Raw genomic sequence first — 25,296 nt, 5'->3', positions numbered from 1 at the left:
CCTTTCCTTTCCTTTCCTTTCCTTTCCTTTCCTTTCCTTTCCTTTCCTTTCCTTTCCTTTCCTTTCCTTTCCTTTCCTTTCCTTTCCTTTCCTTTCCTTTTCCTTTTCCTTTTCTTTTTCTTTTTGTTTTTTTTTCTTGTTCTTTTTTAGCTCACCACAACCTCCGCCTTTCAGGTTCAAACAATTCTTGTGCCTCAGCCTCCCAAGTAACTGAGACTACAGGCATGTACCACCATGCCTGGCTAATTTTTTTGTACTTTTAGTAAAGACCAGGTTTTGCCATATTGGCAGGGCAGGTCTTGGACCTATGGCCTCAAGTGATCTGCCCACCTCAGCCTCCCAAAATGCTGGGATTACAGGTGTGAGCCACCATGCCCCAGCCCCGCTCCAAGCCTTTCATACATCCTACCTTGGACCAATTGCTCTGAGGTGCTCAAATCTTTGTCTGTGAACTTACTGTTCAGGGTAAGTTACATGCAAGGGTAGTTACAACTCTAACAAACAGTGGACATTTCAAAATTCAATAATTCTGAGATAGAGGAAAAGAGCAAATAAAACTGTCATTGGAAAGAATAAGGAGAAGTCACAAGTGTGATAGAAGAACAGGGTGTGATAGTATACTGACTGTATATTGGAGACTTGCATTTCCTGCTTGTTCATATGACTCCTTTCAAGATTCTTTGTTACTTGACCCACATGAAAAAACTGATGAAATGTTTTTTTTTCCTGTTCCAGAGGGTTTATTTCCCAGTTCAAATTTACCTTTGTTGATAATACTTTTTAATCCCACCCTTGAGTGCTCAGATAGATTGATTTAGTTGATATTTATTCATTAGCTGTCCTGAGAATATTACCAAGAATTCTGATTTTTAACAGTTTATTTCTAGACCAGGTAAATCATAGTAGCTGCTGTCTTCTTACTCATCTCCCTCCCCATCAGCCCTGCTACTACTGTTACCTCTAGAGTTTTCGTCTGATGAAACATAGCTTTTGCAGGGAAAACAGCTTCGTGGAAATGAGTATTCTGCGAATGATACAGTTTTTTGTTCCTTCTGCTGAGTTTAAATCAATGCCTTTACCTTGACTGTGAAACCTGGGAATCCAAAATCCCTTGATGGCTCATTTGAATTCATCCTGGTTGTAATAGACTTTGCTCAGTGGTAAAGCTTTTGGGAATTCCTGGTTGATTTACCAGCTGAAATTCTGGGACGTTGCCTTCTATGAAACTAGATGAAATCTTGGAAGTCAAGCTCTTGCCTGAAATGATGGTAAGTGTTTTCCTGGAGCTCCAGATGTGTTGGTGCATAGTGATGAGAGAAAGTGCTCCTCCACACAGTGTGGTGAGGAGCCTGTCAACCCAGCCAGGAGTCAGGAGACCCGGGCTCTGGCCTTGTCTTGGTGGCTCTCTAAGGGCTGTGTTGCTTCGACTGCTTGCTCTGAGGTTCACTAACATTTTCCATAAAATCAGACTGAACTGGGTAGGTCATTTTCAATTAGGCCATTGTATGACTTAAAAAATTTTTTTCTCTCCCTTTCTTCAATGTCTGACCAAGATTTTTCTGTCTCACAAGTAGTCTTTAAACCCTGCATCAAAATGCAGTAGTTTAAGCTAACTAGGGATCTAAGAGCATCAGAGGCAATTCATTAAGCAAGTTTGTAGTCGGGTTGAGATGGCAATAAAATATTTAAAAATAAGAAACATAATTTTATAAACTGCTAATTAGCAGAAGGCATGGTAAGCACGTGGTAGAGTTGTTACAATTTCATTTTATAATTCGATTCACATAAATATGTTGGCTTATTTTTAATCTATGCCTTCTGTAAACACAGCCTTTGGAAACTTTGAAGAAGACCACATATAATAGTAGCCGTAATTTATTGAGTGTTTACCATGAGCCAAGTGCTACACTGTTGTATGAACATTTAGTTTTCCCAGTTACCTTCTGGAAGAGAGACTGTAGTTACTCCCACTTTTCTGTTTTACAGATGAGGAAATACAGGCGCACAAAGGTTCAATTCCATGCACAAAGTCATTAGCCAGTAAGTGGCAGAGCTGGAATTTGAATCCAGGTGATCTGACCTCAGAGCCCATCCTCTCAACTGCCATTCACTTTGATTCCCTCACAGAGAGATCAGAGTCCCAAAGAGTTCAGGTGAAGGAGACAAGACAAATGCATGACTTGTCTCCATGAGCACTGGGTGTGCATATGACATTGAAGTAGATACTTGTTAGACTATAGGGAAAAATGTTCTCATCTTCAAAACACTTAATATGATACTTGCTTTCTTAGTGTTCCTCTACTTTCACGCCCATTAGTTCCTCTAATCTCTCCAAAGAGATTTGGGAGCTGTGTTCTCTCCACTATTCTTCCACTATTGGTTGGGATTTCCAACCAATCTATTAGTTTTCTGAACCTGTTCTCTCACTCGTTTGTGCTAAATTCAAAGACAAAGACAAAGACGATGAGAAAATAGGAATTTGTGGCCACTATAAATCTTCATGTACCTCGTATAAACCTAAGGCAGGCATAGAATTGAAAGCTGCAACAGCTCCGGCCAGGCTGCATTGAAATACCAAAACAAATTGTGTATTTGTGTGTGTGTGTGTGTGTGTATATAGCATATATATACATACATATATAAAAATATAAATATAGGGGCTGCATCTGCACATTGTGTGGACTAAGTGCCTCTAGGAACACATCTGTTGTAAATCAAAGGCATCATTACTTACACCTTGGGCTTGGATTTTTCTAGGCTCTTTGTGTTAAATTAAACCTTTTAGTTTGACCAAAAAGACCAGGAAAATGTCGTTCAGACATATCAGCTGAGGGACTAATACAGAATTCTGGGTAGAGCTCCTTGAATTGTAAAGGTGATTTCATTTAAGGATACATCTACTAGTTTAGCAACAGCTGTGTCCTTCAGCCTTGCAGCATGCTACTTCAATGCTTCTTGAGCTCTCTGAGGTGTCCAGCTGTTACCCTGGAGCATTCTCCTTCCCTTTGTCTGTGGTGATTTCTCATCCCGGCTCCCCACTCTAAGATAGAATTTCATCCTTCCTGAAAGGCCCCTTTGGTTGTAACCACCCATAATGGGCAGCAGGCAGTGACCCAGGAAGGTGGTGGGGAGGAGGCTGCAGTGTCTGCCTGTTGTTAGGGAAAAAGGAAGCATTGTGTCTAGTGAAGCTGGATTTGTTGGAGTGATGTTTCTTTGTCACTTTCAGTTTTTTTGAATTCCATTTGCTGTATGGGATTTGACTCCTTTTTCCTTGGCTAGCTTCTTTCCTTAGATTCCAGCTCACCGTCTCTGAATTTCCAAAGGAAAATGATGGCTTTTTGAAAGTTAAGTAACTCCTTTGCTTCGGCCTCCCAAAGTGCTGGGATTATGGGAGTGAGCCTGCACGCCCGGCCCCCATTGTCTTAAGAGACGAGGTCTCACCATGTTGCCTGGGCTGGTCTCGAACTCCTGACCTCAGGTGATCCACCTGCTTCAGCCTCCCAAAATGCTGGGATTACGGGAGTGAACCAGCATGCCCGGCCCCCGTTGTTATCTTAAGAGATGAGGTCTCACCATGTTGTCCAGGCTGGTCTCGAACTCCTGACTTCAGGTGATCCACCTGCTTCAGCCTCCCAAAGTGCTGGGATTATGGGAGTGAGCCAGCACGTCCGGCCCACATTGTTGTTTTAAGAGATGAGGTCTCACCATGTTGCCTGGGCTGGTCTCGAACTCCTGACCTCAGGTGACCACCTGCTTCGGCCTTCCAAAGTGCTCGGATTACAGGAGTGAGCCAGCATGCCTGGCCCCCATTGTTGTCTTAAGAGACGAGGTCTCACCATGTTGCCCGGGCTGGTCTCGAACTCCTGACCTCAGATGATCCACCTGCTTCGGCCTCCCAAAGTGCTGGGATCACGGGAGTGAGCCAGCACGCCCGGCCCCTGTTGTTGTTTTAAGAGACAAGGTCTCACCATGTTGCCCAGGCTGGTCTCGAACTCCTGACCTCGGGTGATCCACCTGCTTCGGCCTCCCAAAGTGCTGGGATTACGGGAGTGAGCCAGCACGCCCGGCCCCCGTTGCTGTCTTAAGAGACGAGGTCTCACCATGTTGCCCGGGCTGGTTTTGAACTCCTGGGCTCAAGCTAGTTGTTATTAACATTACTTTAAAAGCAAAATGCAAGATAGTTAAAAACAATAACTTATTTTTCCCATTATGACATTATAAACAAATGTTTAGTGGTTATGATGAGCCTGTCTTTGGAATCAGCCCAATGTGGATTTAAATCGGAGTGCCCTCCCTCATAGAGTGTGGATGAACTTAACCTCTCTCTGGGTGAAATATGAATAATACTGTCTATCTTATGAGTATGAGAGTGAAGGAGATAGTATAAACAAGTACTCAAAATACTCTGGCACACAATAAATACTTCATAAATGATAACTGTTATCTTTTCATTTTGACCCAAATTGGCGTATTTCCTTCTAGTCTCATATGCAAATTTTAAACATAGTCGTAATTAAACAGTGTTAGTACAATTTCATTTCTTGCTTTTTTCAAGTAATATTTTGTAATAAATGCCGTTCACAGTAACTACATAAACTTCAAATTCATTTTAATAATTATATAATGTTTTGTTAAATAGTTATATAGTAATTTGTATCACCCTTTAGTATTGAGCATTCAGGTTATTTTCACTTTTACCATTATATACATATACACCATGCGAAACAACTTTATACATATAACCTTTCATATTTTTGTACCATTGCCTTAGAAAAGATTGCCTGAAGCGCTCTTAACTGTATGTGACTACTTTCATGATCCTTTGAATGTGTTTTTTTCTTTCTCTCACTGAAAGATAGGCTTCTGTTTAAGGCTTACCACTTTATCCTTAGTACCTAGCACATCATCAATGCTCAATAAATATTTCTTGAATTAATGGACAAATGAACATATTATAATATTATTTTCCAAAAGTGGTTAGGCTTTATGTTTTCATTCTATTATCTTTTAACAACACTCTTACAAGCAGAGGCGCTTTCTATATGACACAGGGGTAATCAGAAAGGTAACAGCAACAGGTAATATTTTTTGAGTACTTTCTCTGCCCCGGGCATCAATCATCCTGAGTGTGTTGCATGTATTACCTCATCCAATTTGCTTGGCATCCACCATACAATTCACTATGGTGAGTACTGTTGTTACAGGATCTTTGGGGTATCACTTTTCTGGCTGGAAACCTGTGGCTGGTGACACCTTTGCCTGAGTTTTGCTTGGGCCTGCTGCGCTCATTCCACCCACTCGGCCTGGCAGACTGTGCTGAGTTCACACTACCGCCCTGGCTTCCACGCCTCCAAGGGAGACTGTGAGTCAGGCATGGAGCAGTGAGGGGTGTGTGAGCAGGCATGGAGTACAGCCACTAAGCAGTTGGACACACCAGCTGCTGCCATGGGGCAGGCAGTTCTAGGTGCTGGCATGGGTGCCAGTTCTCTGCAAAGCTGTGGCTGGGCCAGGCACAAGCAGCTTCCCTGGTTGGCACTGTTTGTGTTATAGCTGTTTCAGCTTGGCGGGTACTGAGTTCTTGTTCTGTGATCAGGGAGAATGAGATACACAGACAAGTGGAGGGTGAATAAGTCAAAAAGGAGCTTTACTGAGTGATAGGAGGGCTTAGAGGGAACTCACAGTGCGTAGCCCCTTTCCACAGCCAGGGTGTCCCGTAGAGTGTTCAGCCCCTAGCAGAGTGGAGACCCTGGAGTGGGAAGCTCCTCTCTGCAGGCAGATCGTCCAGTCGTCCCTGTAGCTCTCAGCAGAGAGGAGGCTCTGGAGTGGATTGCTCCCCTCTGCAGCTGATACTCCCATTTCTACATCTCTCAGCAGAGAGGAGGCCCTGGAGTGGGTAGCTCTTCTCTGTGGCTGGTTGTCCCAACATCTGCTCAGCTCTGATTGAGCCCGGGTCTTTTATGGGCCTCAGAGGGGAGGAAGTGTGCACTGGTTGGTCCATGGGTGGCCATAGGCAGGCCCAGAAAAGGCCCACAAATTCCCACTCTGGTGGAACTGGCAACCCCACCCCCAGCCTTCAGACCCTCCCTGGCCTGAAGATGGGGCTTCATCGAGGACCTGCTCCCTTCTGTCCAGGAACCTGTCTGCCTCCTGCTGCCATTCGTGGTGTTCAGGTTTGGCCCTGATGTTGCTCTGAGATTGGAGCAGGTCCTGACAGCTGGGAGAAGCCAAGCAGCAGGGAGAGGCACTTCCAAGCCTGCGAATGCACGGGGGCCCTTCCCGCCTCCTGCCCCTCAAGAGTATAGGGATGCCTTGGTTTGCAGCACGCTTTGGGTGGTTGCAGCTGTGCCCATGGGGGCAGAGTTTCTGCCTGCTCCATGGAGCAGGAGTCCTCGGTCTGCAGCTGCAGTTTGGGCAGCAGTAGCTGCGCCCAGGCAGGTGGGGCTCCTGCCAGCTTCATGGAGCATGCAGCCCTGGCCGTGCCTCCCTCTTGCAGCCAGCAGTGATGGCAGTGGCGGACCATCTGGAGTAGCTGCTGCCATCACTATCATTACCATTTTATGGATGAGGAGGCATAGAGAAGTGAGTTGACTTGCCCAACATCACACAGGTGGTGAGTGGTAGAATCCAGATTTAAACTAGACAGTGGGACTAAGACTGAGCACATAATTACTAGGCTGCATGGCTTTAAGGTACTGAAAATTTCCTCTCATGCTAGGTGCCATGGGTCATGCATACCTGTAATCCCACCTCCTCAAGAGGCTGAGGTGGGAGGATTGCTTGAGCCCAGGAGTTCAAGGCTTCTGTGAGCTGTGATTGCACTGCTGCACTCCAGCCTGGGTGATAGAGTGTGAAACCCCATCTTTAAAACAAAAAGGGAAATTCCTCCTAATTTTACTTTTCTAGCAGCTCACTTGTTTACTTCATCCACTGTAACAAACTATTTTCTCGAGAACATGAATTTGTTGGCCAAATTCCATATAAGATGTGAATCACAGCTGCCCCTCAGTCTTGGGAATTTTGCATCAGTCTCCAAACAAGAGCCAGAATTGCTTACAGCACTTGGTTTTTTAAAGCAATCCCACCCTTGCAGTTGACCAACTGAAGGATTTGTGATTTTTTTAAAAATACAAGCCTTAATTTTTTTATTGAAAGGAAGAATTTTATTAGATTGTTTAACATTAAAGACCGATGGTAGATTTGGAACATCATCCATGTGGGAGATATTAATCTATGCAGGGATATCTCAACCAAATCATACAAAGAATATCCTAGGAATTAACCAAGAACACTCCCCACTTAGTTAGCAACTGAAATAGTAGAGCAACTTTTAAGACATATCGACATTATTACATCTATTTCTTCAGTGTCTCCTTCTCCTTACCAGTTTATTACAGGGTTTGGGAGCTTTAAAGAGCCTTTGTAGATACAGTAGTCCCTCTTATCTTTGGTGGATATGTTCCAAGACCCCCGGTGGATGCCTGAAACCTTGGATAGTACAAAACTCTACATACACTATGTACAAATCTCTTTTTCCTTCTTCACAGTTTCATGGATGGAAGATTTGTTCTTACCATAGATCTTAGCAACCTCAGCATATGATTTTTTAAATTTCTTTCTTCATTTGAGAATTTTCACCTTTTCACTTACAGGAAACACGTTGTGGCTTCTCTTCAACATATCTGAATTGTCAGCATCACTACTTTTGCACTTTGGGGCCCTTATGAAGTAAAATAAGGGTTACTTGAACACAGGCACAGTGATACTACAACGGTTGATCTGATAGCTGAGAGGGCTACAGAGTGACTAATAGGCCAGTAGTGTCTACAGTGTGGATATGCTGGACAAAGAAATTATTCATATGCCAGCACAGAAGATTTCATCACACTTCTCAGAATGTCATGCACTTAAAAACTTATGAATTTTTTATTTCTGGAATCTTCCACTTAATATTTTTGGACCACAGTTGACTGTGGGTAACTAAAACTGTGGAAAACAAAACTACAGATAAGGGGTGACTATTTATAAGCACTGCAGACACTTTTTTCTTTGCAAATAGTTGACTTAAAAACAGCAGATGGTTTATTTTTAGGCTATTATCTGCTTATAGAGATTTTACTTTTTGATCATTTAGTAGCTTTCCTGTATGTAGCTTTTTTTTTTTTCTGATTACTTTTTTGAATTTGTAGTGTTAAATGTGTGGAATTAAAACACAAATGTCACTTCCTAAGCTTGCCATGGACTTGCTGTTCCTTCACTCCACAGGTAATGCAAAGGATGAGGAGTGAAGTCAAGCTATCATATTTATGTTGCTCTTGTTAATGACAGCACTCTGGTTAACCTTGTACTGCATTCACCCACTGCGGATTTTGTCCCCAAGAAATGAGGACCATATTCAGTACTGAAAGGCTTTTAGTGGGAAGTGAAGGGCCCTCCATGTTGGCATTACACAATGGAATTCTAATAGGCAAATATTGTGTTAAAGCAGAAATGCTTCCCTGTGGAATGTTTCTCTTCTGGCTTCTCCAGAGTGCACGAGGGAGCTTCACTTAGTGTCAGCAGAAAACAAAATTCATTTGGATACATTGGGAGGTGCTTTTTTTCTTGTGGTGATTTCAAGAACTATATGTCCACTGCCTCTTCTATATTAATAAAATTAAAACCACGCAGATATAGGTGGAAATGATTTTTCGATTGTAGGAAAGAATGTGCCTAAGCCGACATGTCATTTTTTTGGTAATTTGAGAAAACCCTATAAACACACCTTTTCAAGGAGATAGTATACGGAAGACTCAGAGCCACAAAAATCAGGGTGTGAAGCTGGATTATGCTACTTTTGTCGTTGTTGTTGTTGTTGTTTGAGATGGAGTGTCATTCTGTTGCTCAGGCTGGAGAGCAGTGGCTTGATTTCGGCTCACTGCAACCTCCACCTCCCAGGTTCAAGTGATTCTCCAACCTCAGCCTCCTGACTAGCTGGGACCACAGGCGCACATCACCATGCCCGGCTAAGTTTTGTATTTTTTGTGGAGATGGAGTTTCACCATGTTGGCCAGGCTGGTCTCAAACTCCTGACCTCAAGTGATCCACCCACCTCAGCCCCCAACGTGCTGGGTTTATAAGCATCAGCCACTGCACCTGGCCTGATTTTGCCACTTATTAATTGAGTGTCTTTGGTTACCTTTTTTAACCTAACTGAACTCCATTTTTCTTATGTAACTGACTTGTAGGTGGGATGTGAGGGTGAAGGCATGTAATGTGCTCAGCGCAGACTCGTAGATAGAGGCCTTAGCCTGCTTGCTAATTAGTTCTTTCCCTGGAACTGGATTCTAGTTCTGTCTCTGATGACCACTATGACCTGAGGACACCTGGTTTACCCTGCTGGGCCTAGTAGTGTGAAACAGAAGTGTTAGTGACTCTTAGAGGTGATGTGAAGGGCAAGGAAAATGCGAACGAGTGTGAGGTGAGCCCGTGCTGGTATTTCCTATAGGTCAGCAGCCTCTAGCTGAATGTGGGGAGGTGCCGCACTGTGGGAGTCCCATTATAAGGGGCCCCTAGTCAGATAGAGTCCATATATAAATCAGTAGCTACTTTTTAGGACACAGGAAGAATGGGAGGTAATAGTTAACAAAAGTCTGTTGTGTACCAGTAGCTTTATATGTTGCTTCATTTAATCTTCAGGAGTGATCCTGCAGGGAAGTGTACTTATTCTCTTCCCTCCACCCATTTTCAGGCACAGAAACACATTCAGTGAGGTAAGTAAGCACTCATTGTGGAATGAGGTGGAGATATCCAGATTTTAATCCTAGGTCTGCCACTTGCTAGCTACATGACTTGTTCAACAAGTCATTTACCTCTCTGAGGCTGAGTTTTCTTACCTGGAAATGGTGACAGCAGACCTCACAAGACTATTGAGAGGGTTAAATGAGATAATGTAGGTAAAGTCTCAGCATACAGTAAGCCCATAATAAATTATCATTAGATTAAATATTGAGGTTTGGTGAGATAAGTTTTTGACTGAAATATGGCTTTGAAAAATTCTGTTTTGTTGAAAGGAAACACCTGACTTGAAGATACAGTAGACCAACCTTTTATGTAAAGAAGATCATAGACTTACAGAAGTCACAGAATTGCATGAACCTGTGGGGAAGGAGAAGGGTAGAGATACAAGATAAAAGCAGAATTATCTGGGCAGCTTAGCATCAGTTGGATTCGTTTAGTCTGTTAAAGACAATTTGTTGATAAAATGTACAAGCATGCTGCTAACCACTTTACCTCAGAATAGGGAAGAAAAAGGGAAAATTATGACTGAGCTTAAGTCTGATGAACAGTGAAAAAATGGCTGATAAAAGGCAAATAATAGGAACCTTGTTGCTTTTTACTTTTACTTTGGCACAGTTGAGAGTATAGGAGTTGGTGCTGGAATGCTCTGGTGCCAGCCACTAAAACAGTTCCTTACTCTTCAATGTGAGGAAGCACTGTCTCGTAATTAAGCACAGATGGACTAAGGAACAGTATGCTTCCCATGAATGGAGGTTTCCAGCAGGTAACAGATGATCAACTGTTATAAATGTCACAGATGGGCATGGCACTGGGGGAGAGGCCATATTTTGCATGAAGTACAAGTGAGGAAAAATCAAATTATATACAGGTCAATTTTTTAAAAATTCAAAATGAAAATAGATTAATTGAGTCACATTGGAAGGTGGTGGAAGTAACTGTGTAAAGTAGAAAAACACCAGTGACTTAAATCTTCATGTTAGGTTAGGGTTTATTTGAAAATCAGCACCATGGAAATGATTTAATAATCGATCTTTCATTCTGATATTTGATTGCAGGAAATCTCTTTAAATGAGATAGACCATTTTTGATTCTTTGCTTAGAGTTTCATTTCTGGACTAGAAAATATAAGGTCGCTTTCCAATTTTTAGACTTTATTATTTGGGGATATATTCTTTTCCATTATAAATTGTGAGAATTAACTATTCTCTTTAAGGAGAGAGAAAGCTTTATAATGTGAAGCAAAGACATCTGAACTATTGTATCAGTTCAATGTTCTGCAGTTACACCTAAAGATTTTGGGTTACTTATAAAAATAAAAATGAATCTTACTCAAGAGTTTATTAGCTACCATGAGAAAATTATATTGAAGCCATACATTTTATCAGGCTATTTCTAACTGAAAAACATTGTCTTTAAAACAGTTTGTAGATGGGGTTAGATATTGATTCATATATTAAGATTCATGTTATTTTGTTTGGGAGCAGGACTAAAATACCTGATTTACTTATTAGGTTCTTTGAATACAGGCAGTAAAGAAAGGAAAAAAAACTTTTGCTATATACCTGCTATGGTTTGAATGCGTCTCCCCAAAACATGTGTTGGAAACTTAATCCTTGGTGCAATAGTGTTGGAGATGACCTAATAAATGTTTAGCTAGTGAGGGCTCCACCCCTTTGAATGGATTCATGCCGATTATAAAAGGACTTGAAACTGTGAGTTCAATATCTTGGTTTCTTGTACCTGCTCTCTTGCCAAGTGGTGCCTTCTGCCATGTTACAACACAGCAAGAAGGCCCTCGCCGGATACACTCCCTCGATCTTAGACTTCCCAGCCTCCAGCACCATAAGCCAAATAAAGTTTTTTTTGTTTACAAATCACTCAGCCTATAGTATTCTGTTACAGCAGCACAACACAGACTAGTTCCAGCAGTGTAGTGGGGTTTTCACTTTTGCATTCTCATTTAAACTTCCCATCCCCACAGTGTAGTAAGATTCAGGATCCTGGATTCTTGAGCCAGATTGCCTCCTGTCAAATTGAGGTTTAGTTACTGTGTGATTTTGGACAGGTTGTTTAATTTCTCTCAGCCTTGGTTTCATCAAAAAAATAAAGAAATAAAAAGGAGATGGGAGGGTAAAATAAGTGATTGCAGGCAAAGTGTTTGGCACACAGTATGTGCCAATGAATTTTAGCTGTTTATTTTAGATTATTATTAGGTGTTATTCCACTTTCTAGATAAAGTTCTATATCTAAAAGTATTAGACAGCATCAGATTAAAAGTTGCACAAAAGTTGCTTTATTGTGGTAGAAGATCTCTTTGTGGAGAAATTTCATGCAGTATTTCTCTTACCTTTTGATGAGAAAACTGGATGCAGATCCCTTCCTCCTTTCCTCTTTTCCTCTCTTCCTCCCTTCCATGCAGTTCCCACTCCCATCCATTTTCTTTTTCTTTTTTTTTTTTTGAGACGGAGTCTTGCTCTTGTTGCCCAGGCTGGAGTGCAGTGGTGTGATCTCCACTCACTGTACTCTTCGCCTCCCAGGTTCAAGCAATTCTCCGGCCTCAGCCTCCCAAGTAGCTGGGATTACAGGCATGCATCACCATGCCTGGCTAATTTTGTATTTTTAGTAGAGATGGGGTTTCTCCATGTTGATCAGGCTGCTCTTGAACTCCCGACCTCAGGTGATCTGCCTGCCTTAACCTCCCAAAGTGCTGGAATTACAGGCGTGAGCCACCGCACCCGGCCACTCCCATTCGTTTTCTTAAGCCTCCTTCTGCTTGGTCTTTCCCTTTATCTCTGTGTGTCACACTCATGACTAGACTTTGGGTCTTACTCAAATCCCTCTTCTTCAGGTGGCTTCTGCAAGTCCTTCCTTCCTGCAATATTAGTTTCTACTTCCTTTCTTCCATTATACAGTCACTTAGCAACAGGGATACATTCTGAGAAATGTATTATTAGATGATTTTGTCATTGTACAAACCTTATAGAGTATACTTCCACAAACCTAGATGGTAGAGCTTACAACATACCCAGGCTATATGGTACAGCCAGTTGTACAACATACCCAGGCTATACAGCCAATTGTACAACATACCCAGGCTATGTGGTACAGCCAATTGTACAACATACCCAGGCTATGTGGTACAGCCAATTGTACAACATACCCAGGCTATGTGGTACAGCCAGTTGTACAACATACCCAGGCTATATGGTACAGCCAATTGTACAACATACCCAGGCTATATGGTACAGCCAATTGTACAACATACCCAGGCTATATGGTACAGCCAATTGTACAACATACCCAGGCTATGTGGTACAGCCAATTGTACAACATACCCAGGCTATGTGGTACAGCCAGTTGTACAACATACCCAGGCTATATGGTATAGCCAATTGCTCCTAGGCTATAAATCTGTACTCACGTACTGTGCTGAGTACTGTAGGCAATTATAACACAATGATAACTATTTGTGTATCCAAACATAGCTAAATACAGGAAACGGTACAGTAAACATATGGTATAAAAGATTTAAGAAAAAGGGTAAAAGGGTACATCTGTATAGGATGCTTACTGTGGATGAAGCTTGCAGGATTGGCAGTTGCTGTGGGTGGGCAAGTCAGTAAGTGGTGAGTAGGAAGGCGTAGGACATTACTGGACATTACTGTGCATTAATGCCGATTTATAAACCCTTTGCACTTAGGCTACACTACATTTATAAACAAATACTTTTGTTTCTTCAATAACAAAATAACCTTAGCTTTCTTTAACATTTTTTACTCTATAAAATTTTGAATTTTAACTTTTTGACTATTTTGTTATAACCCTTGGCTTAAAACGCAAACACGTTGTACAGGTATGCAAAAGTATTTTTTCTTTATATCCTTATTCTAGAAATTTTTTTCTATTTTTAAAATTTTTAATTTTAATTTTTACTTTTTAAACTTTTTTGTTAAAAGCAAAGGCACAAATTCACACGTTAGCTTAGGCCTACACAGAATGAGTATCATCAATTTCATTGTCTTTCACTTTCATATCTTGTCCCATTGGAAAGTCTTCAGGGGCAGTAACATGGAGCTGTCATTTGCTGTGATAACAATGTCTTCTTCTGGAATACCTCCTGAAGGACCTGTCATAGGCTGTTTTACAGTTAACTTTTTTTCAGAGACAGGGTCTCTCACTTTGTTGCCCACGCTGTAGTGCAGTGGCATAATCATAGTTCACTGCAGCCTCAAACTCTTGAACTCAAGTGATCCTAAGTAGGTAAGACTACAGGCTCATGTCACTGCACCTGGCTAATTAATTTTTTTTTTTTTTTTTTTTTTTTGTAGAAAAGGCGGCTTAGTATGTTTCCAAGGCTGGTCTTGAACTCCTGACCTTAAGCAATCCTCCCACCTCAGTTTCTCCCAAAGTGCCACCATGACTGGCCCTATAGTTAATTTTTTTTCATAAGAAGAAGTACATTCTAAAATAATAAAAAGTACAACATAATAATATAAACCAGTTGTATAGTCATTTATCATCATTATCAAGTATTATTATATTATAATTGTATGTGCTATACTTTTATACAACTGGCAGTGCAGTAGGTTTGTTTACACCAACGCCACCGCAAATACATGAGGAATACGTTGGGCTATGATGCTATGACAGCTACAAAGTCATCAGGTGATAGGATTTTTTCAGCTCCTGTACAGTCCTGTGGGACCACTATCATATACATTATCTGTCGTTGACTGAAACATCATCAAGCAGCACATTACTGTACTTTTTTCTTTTAAAAGTCATAGTGTTTCTCAGAGGCTGTCTGTCTTTCAGTTATTTTTAATTCCTCTATTTCCTCTGAAGAGGCCAATGGCCCCTTGTGTAGAGGCTTCTTGTCTTATCTGCATCCCTGTTCCACCTAGCTTCCCTGCCCTTCATTACACACAGTGGGCACATCAGTTCATGGTGTTTACTCCAAAGACATGACCCACAAGAAAGCATTATTTCCAGTGAGGGTCTTTAGCACCAATCTTTTATCACTGATAATTAAGTGAGCAATTCTCTTTTGTTAAGAGCTCTCTGTGGATGTACCTTTTGAGAACTGCTTTAGAAAATTTTTGTTTGGTCTAATATTACTCTCTTCCAAGCCTCCTACATAAATCAGAGCTTCTCAAGGAAGGATCAGTTTTATAACAAAATAAAAATACTGTTTGAACTTAGCCACCTTTAGTTTCAACTTATTCCTACTCCTCTTAAGACAAGTTTTGTGTTTTTAGTAATAATCAGTTATTTCTCAGAAACTCTTAGAGTGGAGAATTTGTGAAGTGTTTTGAATCTGAAAGACTCTGAGTCTCCTTTGTGGGGATACATTTGGCCAGCACAGCTCTGGTATTAGGGAAATGAACCTGCGAGATCGCTCACTTATCTGTACATTGGCAAATAGAGAAAGATAGCCTTGTAATAGAGAAAAAAAATCTCAGAGGGGAAAGAAATAATAAAATCAAGGTGGTTTATGGTTTGTCAGTCCAAAAAGCTTTTAAGCCTTATCTATAAAGGTAGATCCACTTAATGTTTGTTCTGCATTTCAGGCATCATTGTGTGATAAGTGGTGTAAATTTAGCCCCTTTAAGCCTGATCTCCTGGGGGTTGAGATTTAAGCGTTGGAACTTTATTTGAAAGAACTCTATCGATTGGGCTTTGATTTGGTCCTTCTTTACCAAAGAGAGGTACTAAATCATGGTTTAGCTTCCCTGTTAGGTGTTTTTTTCTCTTTTATTCATTTTATTGGCCTCTCTCTCCCTGCCCCTATTCTCCATGTTCCATTTCTAACTATTCTGCTTAAAAAGACTAAAGTGGTATAAGAAAGGGGGGAAAAAGGAAAAGAAAAATCAACTGACACCCTGTGAACATAATTGATTCAATAAATAACATCTTTCAATTCCCAAGGAAAACCTCAGTCTTCGCTTATGTCAATTAGTGTTCAGTTCAATAAGTGGTGGAGGTCTTAATTTAGATGGACGGGAAAGTTTGCAGGTTCTTACCTCCTAAGGAAGCAGTGTGCTTTTCTTATTTCAAAGTCATCCTGTCTGGATTTATGCATCTACTCTGCAAAAAGAAGCTTGAAAGAGAATTAATGTGATAGTTTTTATTCTTCCTGAAAACAGAAAGAAGACATTTAATTATTGTCCAGAGATTTGTTAGAATAAAAAAGTGAAATGAGGGAATGAAAATTTTCTGGAATCTATTAGACTGTAAAATAAACTCCATGAGGGCAGGAACTATCTTATGCATTCACCATTTAATCTCCAGTGCACGTAGTACGTGCATAGTACATATTTGTTAACTGGATCTGTTGTTAAGGGAATAAGAACAAAAAGGGGCACAATTCAAGTTTTCTGTTAAGAATTTAGTTAAATTTCATTTCACTGGTTATTTCATCCCTTTGTCCCAATCCCCTTTCCCCTAATTCTTTTTTTTTTTTTTTTTATGGAGTCTCACTCTGTCATCAGGTTGGAGTGCGGTGGTGTGATCTTGGCTCACTGCAACCTTTGCCTCCTGGGTTCAAGCAATTCTCATGCCTCAGCCTCCCGAGTAGCTGGGACTACAGGTGTGCACCACCACATCTGGCTAATTTTTGTATTTTTAGTAGAGACAGAGTTTCACTATTTTGGGCAGGCTGGTCTCAAACTCCTAACCTCAAGTGATCCACCCCCTCAGCCTCCCAAAGTGCTGGGATTACAGGCATGAGCCTCCATGCCCAGCCAAGCATTTTTTTTTTCTCCCTAGGGCTGAAATGAATGAATGAATGAATATATAAACAAATAGATTTTTTTTTTTTTGAGACAGAGTCTCGCTCTGTCGCCCAGGCTGGAGTGCAATGGCACAATCTTGGCTCACTGCAAGCTCCACCTCCTGGGTTCATGCCTTTCTCCTGCCTCAGACTCCTGAGTAGCTAGGACTACAGGCGCCTGCCACCGTGCCCGGCTAATTTTTGGTATTTTTTAGTAGAGACGGGGTTTCACCATGTTGGCCAGGATGGTCTCGATCTCTTGACCTCGTGATCTGCCTGCCTCAGCCTCCCAAAGGGCTAGGATTACAGGCGTGAGCCACTGCGCCCAGCCTCCCCTAATTATTTAAATGGCAGGTACCTCTTAAGAGTGCAGTATGTACTATCTCTTCAGAAATGATGAAGGATAATCTATTTCATCAATTCCAAGACTGTCAGAGTTGGAAGAGATGGTGTAAAGTTGCTATTTACAAATTCAAGTAAACGAACTGTGTTTCAGAATCACATTGAAATGGGATAGTTCCCTGACCCCTTCCCATGACTTATGAAGGGGTTGGCTCATTTAGTCAGCAAACAGCTCTCAACCCCTTGCAAGAGGGGGAGCGTGCAGGTGAGCAGGTGCAGGATGAGTGCTTCTAGGCAACCAGCAGGAGCAGAACTCTGTGCGGGCCTGTGACAGCATCTAGAGGTTGCCTGTGACCCCCAGAACCCCAGGGGGTGTGTGTTATAGTGTGCTCTTTTAGCTTTGTCATTCATGGATGGCTGAAGTGTTAAACAGCTCAGTGGAGGGTCAGTGTGACAGCCTTTTGCACTCACACCTGGGTCCTTGTCCTGCGTACAGGAATAATAATCAGGTGGCATGAATGAATTGAAGTGTGGTGAATGTGGAGGATTTTACTGAGCAGTGGAAGTGGCTCTCAGCAGGATGGGGAGCTGGAAAGGGGATGGAGTGGAAAGATGGTCTTCCCCTGGAGTTTGGCTATCCCTGGCTGAATTCTCCGAGGTCCTGCCATCAAGCCATCCCTCTGAAATCAAGCTGCTTCTCTTTGATATACAGCTGCTGCTTCTCCTCTCTCCTCTGCCACTCTGCCACTACACCGGTGGGGCCTGGGGTTTTTATGCATTACAGGATAGGGGGTGGGGTGGGCCAGGGTGGTTTTGGAAAAGGCAACATTCATGTGGGAAAACAGGAATGCATGTTCTCACTTTGGGCCACAGGTCTAGGCTTGAGGGTGTGGCCCTCACCAGGGACTGCCCTTTTCTACCTAATATTTTCCTGCCACGTGTCCTTATCAACATGAGGTATGTTATACACATATAGACTTAGGCCTGAACCTTGAAATTTCTGACTGAGTCAAATACACTCTTGGGTAGACTCTTGGGAATCTGTTTTCTTTTTTGACTTCCCCTAGTAAGGCTAGAGTGCAGCTAGGTATATAAAGCACTAATCCCATCTGCCTCTCAGTGCCCTGACCTCTGTGGTCTATGTTACTCCTTGGTAAAAGTAATCAGCCTAAGGTACCCAGCAGAATGACTGGTGGAGTTGTGACTAGAACTCAGGTCTCCTACCTCTGACAGTGGTGTTCCTGGTCCTGTGGTTTACTGCTTTGGTTTAGCAAACACTCCTTACTACTCAGCATTCTCTCAAGATCCAGTAATACTTTTTCCTTCTAAGATAATGGTAGTATTTGTGGTGATGGCCAGGCAGAATCTGAAGGACCTTCTGAATCCTCAAGGAAATACTAATTTTAGTTTAGTCTACTTTGGTGTTAAATATATTTTATTGTCTTCTCTAGTGATGACTTTGATTACCCTCTGTCCCCATCCCTGGTCTCAGATCCCAAGTGGGGAATCTCTGCCTTTTTCCTGCAGGACCACTTGATGTTCACAGCCCTGCCTAATCATAAGATGAATTATGGGTGCCTGTTAAGGGTATAGAGCTGTGGTGCCTGCTTGAGTCCCATTAAATCAGAATTTTCCTGGGAGGGGCCTGGGGATCTGTATTTTAAGTTCCCCTTATAATTATTCTCTGCAATAATTCTCAGAATTATAAGTCTGAGTATTCTCAGAATAATAAGTCTCTGAAAATAGCAGCTCCCTTTCCCATGGATCCAACTTTGATGTCTTGGAGACCCCACTATGTAAATTGCATCATAACCCTCTCTTTCCACTTGAAGGTTTATCCTCTGGTCTGTAAAACTTGTCCTTTAAGGAGGAAAGGAATTTCTGCTTTCTTCTTTCTTCCGAGGTAGAATTTTTCTGGACAGGATACTGAGTAGACAGGTGGGTATGGACAGTAGCAGAATGAACATTGCAGAAGGCTCATGGATGCCTTTGAAAAGGAAGAGGGTGCCTATGCTCTTTCCCTGGCTTTATTACTTAATAGCTGTGTAACTTCGGGCAAATTATTTAAACCTCTTTGAGTTTCTCTTTCCTCATCAGTAAAATGTGGGTAAGAATAGTACTTATTTGGCGGTTTTATGTGTATTAAGGTGTCCTATGTCAGCTCTTGGGACACATACTCAATTTGAGATTTGCCTGCAGGGGGTATTGGAGAGCCCACTCAGGAACAATTCTTGTCATGGGGTATGGGAAGGGATTTCTGAACTGCAATGCACTTGAAACAAAGGTCTTAGCTGATCCCTTGGGGAGCCTTGAGGGTTGGATGCTCCCCAGAGTTGTCCCAAATTAAGGGAAGGGGCCAGGTCTTTATACCCCTGTACCTACCAGTCATCCAGTGTCGTAGGCTGCCCCTGGAGGGACATGACTTCAGATAAGGCAGTTCTCTTTGACTGAGGTTGTCTGTGTGCCAGCTGCAGCCTACAGTGTTGGTGGAAAGGGAAGGAGTGCTTTAGTTCTGGGAGGGATCTCAGTGGTACACCATAGCACTTGCTACCCCCAGGTAATGCACATAAAACCCCAGCAGTGAATCTAGCATATTTGTAAACGTTCAATGAATATTAACTACTGCCATTATCATTCTAGCTCTGGCAGGGCCACTTTCAAGAAGTTATTTAACTACTCTTGGGCTGTTTTCCTATGTTTAAAATGGAGATCGTAAGCTCTGTTCTGCCTATGTCGCTGAGTGGTTCTGAGCAAATGCGGAGAAAATGTATGTGAAATTGCTGAGTAAAATATTATAAAAATGTCAGGTGTGGCTATGAGCCTACCTTTTTTGAAATGAATATATGGCCATGACCTGGATTCTTTGAAGGGAAAAGGTTATGATAAATGTAAAAGTACTTGTCTGTGAAATAGGGCATTTTAATTTTTTTTTCCTTCTTTCTATAGGGAATTAGAATCATGGAGATGCTGCTAAAGGAACAGTGTGGTGCCCCCTTAGCTGAATAAAGAATCATCAGTGAGTACCAAAAGCAAAGTCAGAATTATTTACGCAAGCCATGTTTTCATGCTTATCAGCCTGGTATTCGAAAGCAGCCTCCCTGGGCTATTCACGCTGCACATTTCCCAGTTATATGCACAGAATACTATTTCACAGGTGTTTTATCTCTTCAGTACTTTTATTTACTTGGTTCTTTGATTTTCAGAGCAGTTTTGTATTACATGCTGGGTTACAACTCTATTCAAATTGTTAAAACTGTTGCACAATCTACCATGATTGAGAGCCTCAAGCTGTCATAGATTTGTAAGGACTGCAGCTCAGATTAACTGAATCTTAATGTTTTTGTTCTGAAAATAATCAAAGGAAGGCTTTAAAAGTGTAATTGGAGCAGGAAGAGAAACAAGGAAGGGGCATGCTGATTGGCCAGTGAAACAAATATCTCTTATTAGTCATCTGTATGTATTTCCACTGTTTGTGGGTAGCTGCCTGAAATGCTATTGAAAGGGATTCTGAGGTCTTGAGAGTAATTCCCAGGCTCTGGGTAAGAGCGCCTTGATGGTTAACAGTGTCTGCCATGGGCACAGGATGGAAGGAAGACAGCACTCATGCTGAAGCACGTGCCAATCTAGGGCAAATGGTATAGGGTTAACAGATAGTGGGAGATTGCAGAACTACTCAACTCCCTATCCCCACCCCCTAAATTTCTGTTGTCTAAATCAGGGAGAATGGTTTTTATAGTGGAAAGGGCAGGACAGAGTTATTTAAGAGAGAATCAAAGCCCAAAATAAATGAGTATGATAGATCTATATCTTACAGAATTTATAGGCTTTAGGTTTTTTTGTTTTTGTTTGTTTGTTTGTTTGAGATGGAGTCTTGCTCTGTTGCCCAGGCTGGAGTGCAGTGGCCTTGGCTCACTGCCACCTCTGCCTCCCGGGTTCAAGTGATTCTCCTGCCTCAGCCTCCTGAGTAGCAGGAACTACAGGTGTGCACCACCATGCCTGGCTAATTTTTGTATTTTTAGTAGAGAAGGGGTTTCACCATGTTGGCCAGGCTGGTCTTGAACTCCTGACCTTGTGATCCACCTGCCTCAGCCTCTCAAAGTGCTAGGATTACAGGCGTGAGCCACCGTGCCCAGCCAGCCTTAGGTTTTTAACATCTGAGAGTTGAAACATTTGAATAAAACAAACTTTGCCTTGGGTAATGTAGAATTACCTCAAATTTTCTTGTGTTGGTTTAATCGAGACATGTGGTCTTGTGTGAGCAACCTGGTATTCTAATTGTGATAAACAATAAAATTTGAGAGCAGTTAACCAAAAAGAAGCAAAAGGAACATCATATACAAGCACCTTGGTGTACAAAGCAAGCTGTCCAGACCTGTGAATGAATATCATTTGGAGAATTGTAAAGTCTTTCTGCTTATTTGCAGGTTGGACTCCATTTTGATTAATATTAAACCTCTGTCTGCTTAATACATATTAATAGATTCCTTTATTACTGGAAAAGCTAAACAGGATAATTTCATTTAGCATAGGCATACACACAGCAGGTGCTCATAAAATGCTGGAATTGGATCTAAATATGGTTTACTCCTACACCCACCCTGTTCCTTAAAAAATTATAGAGAACAACTTGGCCACATCTCCCTATTTTTCTCGGCTAGCATATTTGTGAGGCTCACTAAGCACCTCTTGCACTTGCATGCTTAGGCACAGATCCCATCTTACTCTGAGGGGTGGGATCTCGAGTCACCTCCAAGGTAAATGAAGGAATGAGGGGTCTCCATTTCCATGGGAAACGTATACACCTATTGGTCTTCAAACTTCAAATTAGTGGTTTTGAAACTGTCTTGAGCATCCGAGTCATCTGGAGGATTTAACACAGATTGGTGGGCCCCACTCCCCAAGTCATGATTCAGTAGGTCTGAGATGGGGCCTGAGCATTTGTGTTTGTTTCTAACAGATTTCCAGGTGATGGTGATCCTGGTCTTGGGAGCCACACTTTGAGAATGGCAGTTTCAAATGAGTTCACATCTCTGGGTAGAGACAGATGAAATGTCAGGGCACTGAGAAAGCTAATAGGAGTTAGATATTATTGTCGTGTATTTGGTCAACTTTTCATTAATAGGAAGAATGATATTCTTTGTATGGCTTTTCCCTGATTTTAGCATCTCAGCTTCTTGTTTGCCCCCTTTTTTGTTGCTTAAATGTGGCCAGGCTCCACTCTCGAGAAAATGCAGTTGAAAAGAGGGGAGGTGAGATTCACATCAACTTGTACTTTAAATCAATTTGGATTTAAATTGTTGGTAGTGAAGATGAGTAAATTAAACAAGTTTACAGCATTACCTATTGTCTTGTTACCCATGTTCTGTGTTTTGTTTTGTTTTGTTTTATTTTGAGACGGAGTCTCACTGTTCTGTTGCCTAGGCTGGGGTGTAGTAGCGCAGTCACAGCTCATAACAGCCTTGACCTCTGGGGCTCAAGCAATCCTCATACCTCAGCCCCCTTAGTAGCTGGGACCATAGGCGTGTACAACACACCTGGCTAATTTTTTCCTTTTCTGTAGAGATGAAATCTCCGTATATTGCCCAGGCTGGTGTGTTTTGTTGTTGTTGTTTGTTTTTTTGTCCTGTGGTTGAGGGCTAAGCCATGAACTTGGGACATCGTATTGTTGGTGAAAAGCAACTTATTCTCCTCTCTTAAGTGAAATGGTCGAGGTCTGAATATAACCAGGAGTTTAGTACAGGACAGTTGCATGTAATGCATTCAATGCAATGAAATTTCCTGAAGGATTTACATAATTCAAACTCTCAAAATTCATGACCAGTTTTCTCAGAGGAGTAACTGTAAAGTAGCGGATATATGTATATGTATCTATGTACTCTTACCACATAAATCTACAATTTGATGTTGCATCAAATGCTGCCAGCTTATTCCTTTACTTTTTTCCCATTTTCTTGACTATTCTTACAGAGTTTTTCAAGTTTGAAATGTGCCTATTTTAATGGAACTTTTTAATTTCTCAAATAACTGTATGGAAAATGGAGGGGGTGGTTGTAGGTGGGGGTACTATTGTTTTCATGAGTTGTAAAATGCTACATTAAAAGAAGTAGGGGAAATTAGCTCTATAGCTATAATAAAGTAGAGGTCAAAAAACTACAGCCTATAAACCAAATTTATCCTGCTTCCTCCTTTTATAAATAAAGTTTTATTGGAACACAACTATGCTCCTATGTTCTAAACTACAACTCAGAGTTGAATAGTTATAACAGTGACCTTACAGCTACAAAGCCTAGAATATTTACTGTCTGGTTCTGGAAGAAAATTTTTGCCTACTGAGTTAGTGTCCTAAATTAACATCAAGGAGTGTTGTGGTGATTGGCCTTTTAAAATACAGTTTGACAGTTTGTTTTTCTTGCATTAGCTCTAACATAAACACTTTGTGAAGACTTGGCTGATTTTATATTAAGACATAAAAAGGTATTAAAATAATAACAGAAAGTTAAAATACCAGCAACAGTGGTCACTAAAATTACTCATAAAGTTCCAATGCACGTACACAATGGAGTAGACATATAGGCATTTAGTTTGGCACATAAAGTGGCACTGTGATGAGGCTGTAGGGTAGGTGCTATTTATAATTTACTCAATTTGGCAGCTTTGGAATTTTGCAATTTTTGATACTTAAAAGACGTTTTGTGGGATTTGCAGAAATGTGCATAAGGAGACAGCATTTAATATTTTTATGTCATGCCATATTTTAAATTTGCATAATTTAAATTCACATAGGAAGTGACTACGTTCTACATTGTACCTAACATTAAAGATACTTCGCAGAACTCTCTGACATGTATGTCCAAGTGGGCATTTGAAGATTAGAAAGCTTAGAAGGTGATTTTTGTCATGAGCCAAAATGGAGACACATAAATCTCACTAACCAATATGCTTGTGGCGTTGCTGTTGACACATCCGTTTGATAGATTTTTGATTTCCTGTCATTTTTGAATAAAACAAATAACCCTGACATCTGTCTGTTCTTGCCACTGGCAGTTGGGAGATCAGGCTTGTTGAGATTTGACAACATAGCAGACTTCTATCACATTGGAATGATTAAGACCTCAATTTTAGCTATATCTTAACTCTTCTCTGAACCAGCTCCTTTGGGTAGTTGGACTTAATAAAATGAAGTGCTTGCCTTGTTGGAAGATCATTAGGAGGGAGAAATGCAATTTCAAGAATTATCCGTAGTGATAGAATTCAAGTGGACTCTGAAGAGTTGCTTCAGAAAAGACGGCAAATAAGTATTGATTGGTGAGACATGTTTATGAGGTGATAAAGCCTGTTTGCTTTCTCTTGCAGGACAGCTGTATCCATGTCTACTTTTTTATTTTTATTTTTTATTTTTGAGAATCACTTCTTGACCACAACACATCACAGATACAGTTTCTGGAATACAGGTTTAAGGATACAGTGTCGGCAGCTTCAGGAAGAGAAGACTTTCTTGCCAGGACATAAAATGATACCCTCCTCTGGGATCCTGCTTCGAATAGTGGAACTCAGGGAGATGAGACCTTCTTGCTGGATTTTTATGACACAATCTCTTTATAATTTTACAAATAAAGGGAAAAAGACCCGTGTAAGATGATGTGTGCCCTTCCTCAGGGTGTGCTACTGGTTGTCTGGTGATGGTGTGAGGGCAGCTAAGGACAGGATAAATGCCTGGAGAGAGTGCTTGTGCCCTTATGTTATCAGCACCATTGTTCATAGGATTTGTGAGGGGATTCTGGAACCAATAAGGGAGTTGAAACTGGTACCTGATTCATGGGTGGACTGGAACAAACAGGAATGTACCAGACCTATGTTGAAGCTAAGCCGTATTTATAACAATGTTTAAGATTCTCAGAAATCAGGAGATTTTTATCCTATCCATAAGTAATATGTAACTGCCATTAGTATAGCTTTTAGAATGTAACATGTAAATTGTGATTTGGTCCTCTGAAAAGAACATGAAATGAAGAGTGGGAAGGCAGTTTCTTGTCTGCTAATTCGTCCTGTGATGTGGAGCAAATCATTAACCTCTCTGTTTTTTATTGGGCAAATGGGGATAATCAGGCACAAGTCTTTCCACCAATGTGTTATGATGATTAAACAAGGTAAGTTTGTGTAGGTTTTTAAGTCAACAGACAGACCTGGGATTGAATCCAAGTGCTGGCACCTACTCGCTCAGTGATCATGAACAAAATTTTAAATCTTTCTGAACCTCATTTAAAAAAATTTGTGAAACAAGATGATAGAATTAACTTTGTGAGATTGTTGAACTGATCTGAGATCATGCCTATGAAGCACCTAGCATGATGCCTAGTGCATAGTAGAAGACCAGGAAATGGAAGCCATTATTATATAAAACATTT

General features: G+C 41.3%; 1 protein-coding gene across 2 annotated transcripts in view; it reads left to right on the top strand.

Annotated features, from left to right (window-relative positions):
- The window catches only part of PRELID2 (PRELI domain containing 2), a 70,506-nt gene extending 45,623 nt beyond the window's left edge, over positions 1-24,883 (top strand). For both annotated transcript variants that reach the window (XM_011939765.1, XM_011939764.1), the window contains 2 exons: positions 19,838-19,907; positions 24,245-24,883. In XM_011939765.1, coding sequence (XP_011795155.1) covers positions 19,838-19,897 — 60 coding nt within the window. In that variant the 3' untranslated portion in view covers positions 19,898-19,907; positions 24,245-24,883. The remainder of the gene's footprint in view (positions 1-19,837; positions 19,908-24,244) is intronic.
- The last annotated feature ends 413 nt before the right edge of the window (positions 24,884-25,296 follow it).

This window comes from Colobus angolensis, unplaced genomic scaffold (genome assembly GCF_000951035.1).
Source record: "Colobus angolensis palliatus isolate OR3802 unplaced genomic scaffold, Cang.pa_1.0 Scaffold183, whole genome shotgun sequence".
Lineage (NCBI taxonomy): Eukaryota > Metazoa > Chordata > Mammalia > Primates > Cercopithecidae > Colobus > Colobus angolensis.
This window is presented reverse-complemented; position numbering and strand designations above follow the sequence as displayed.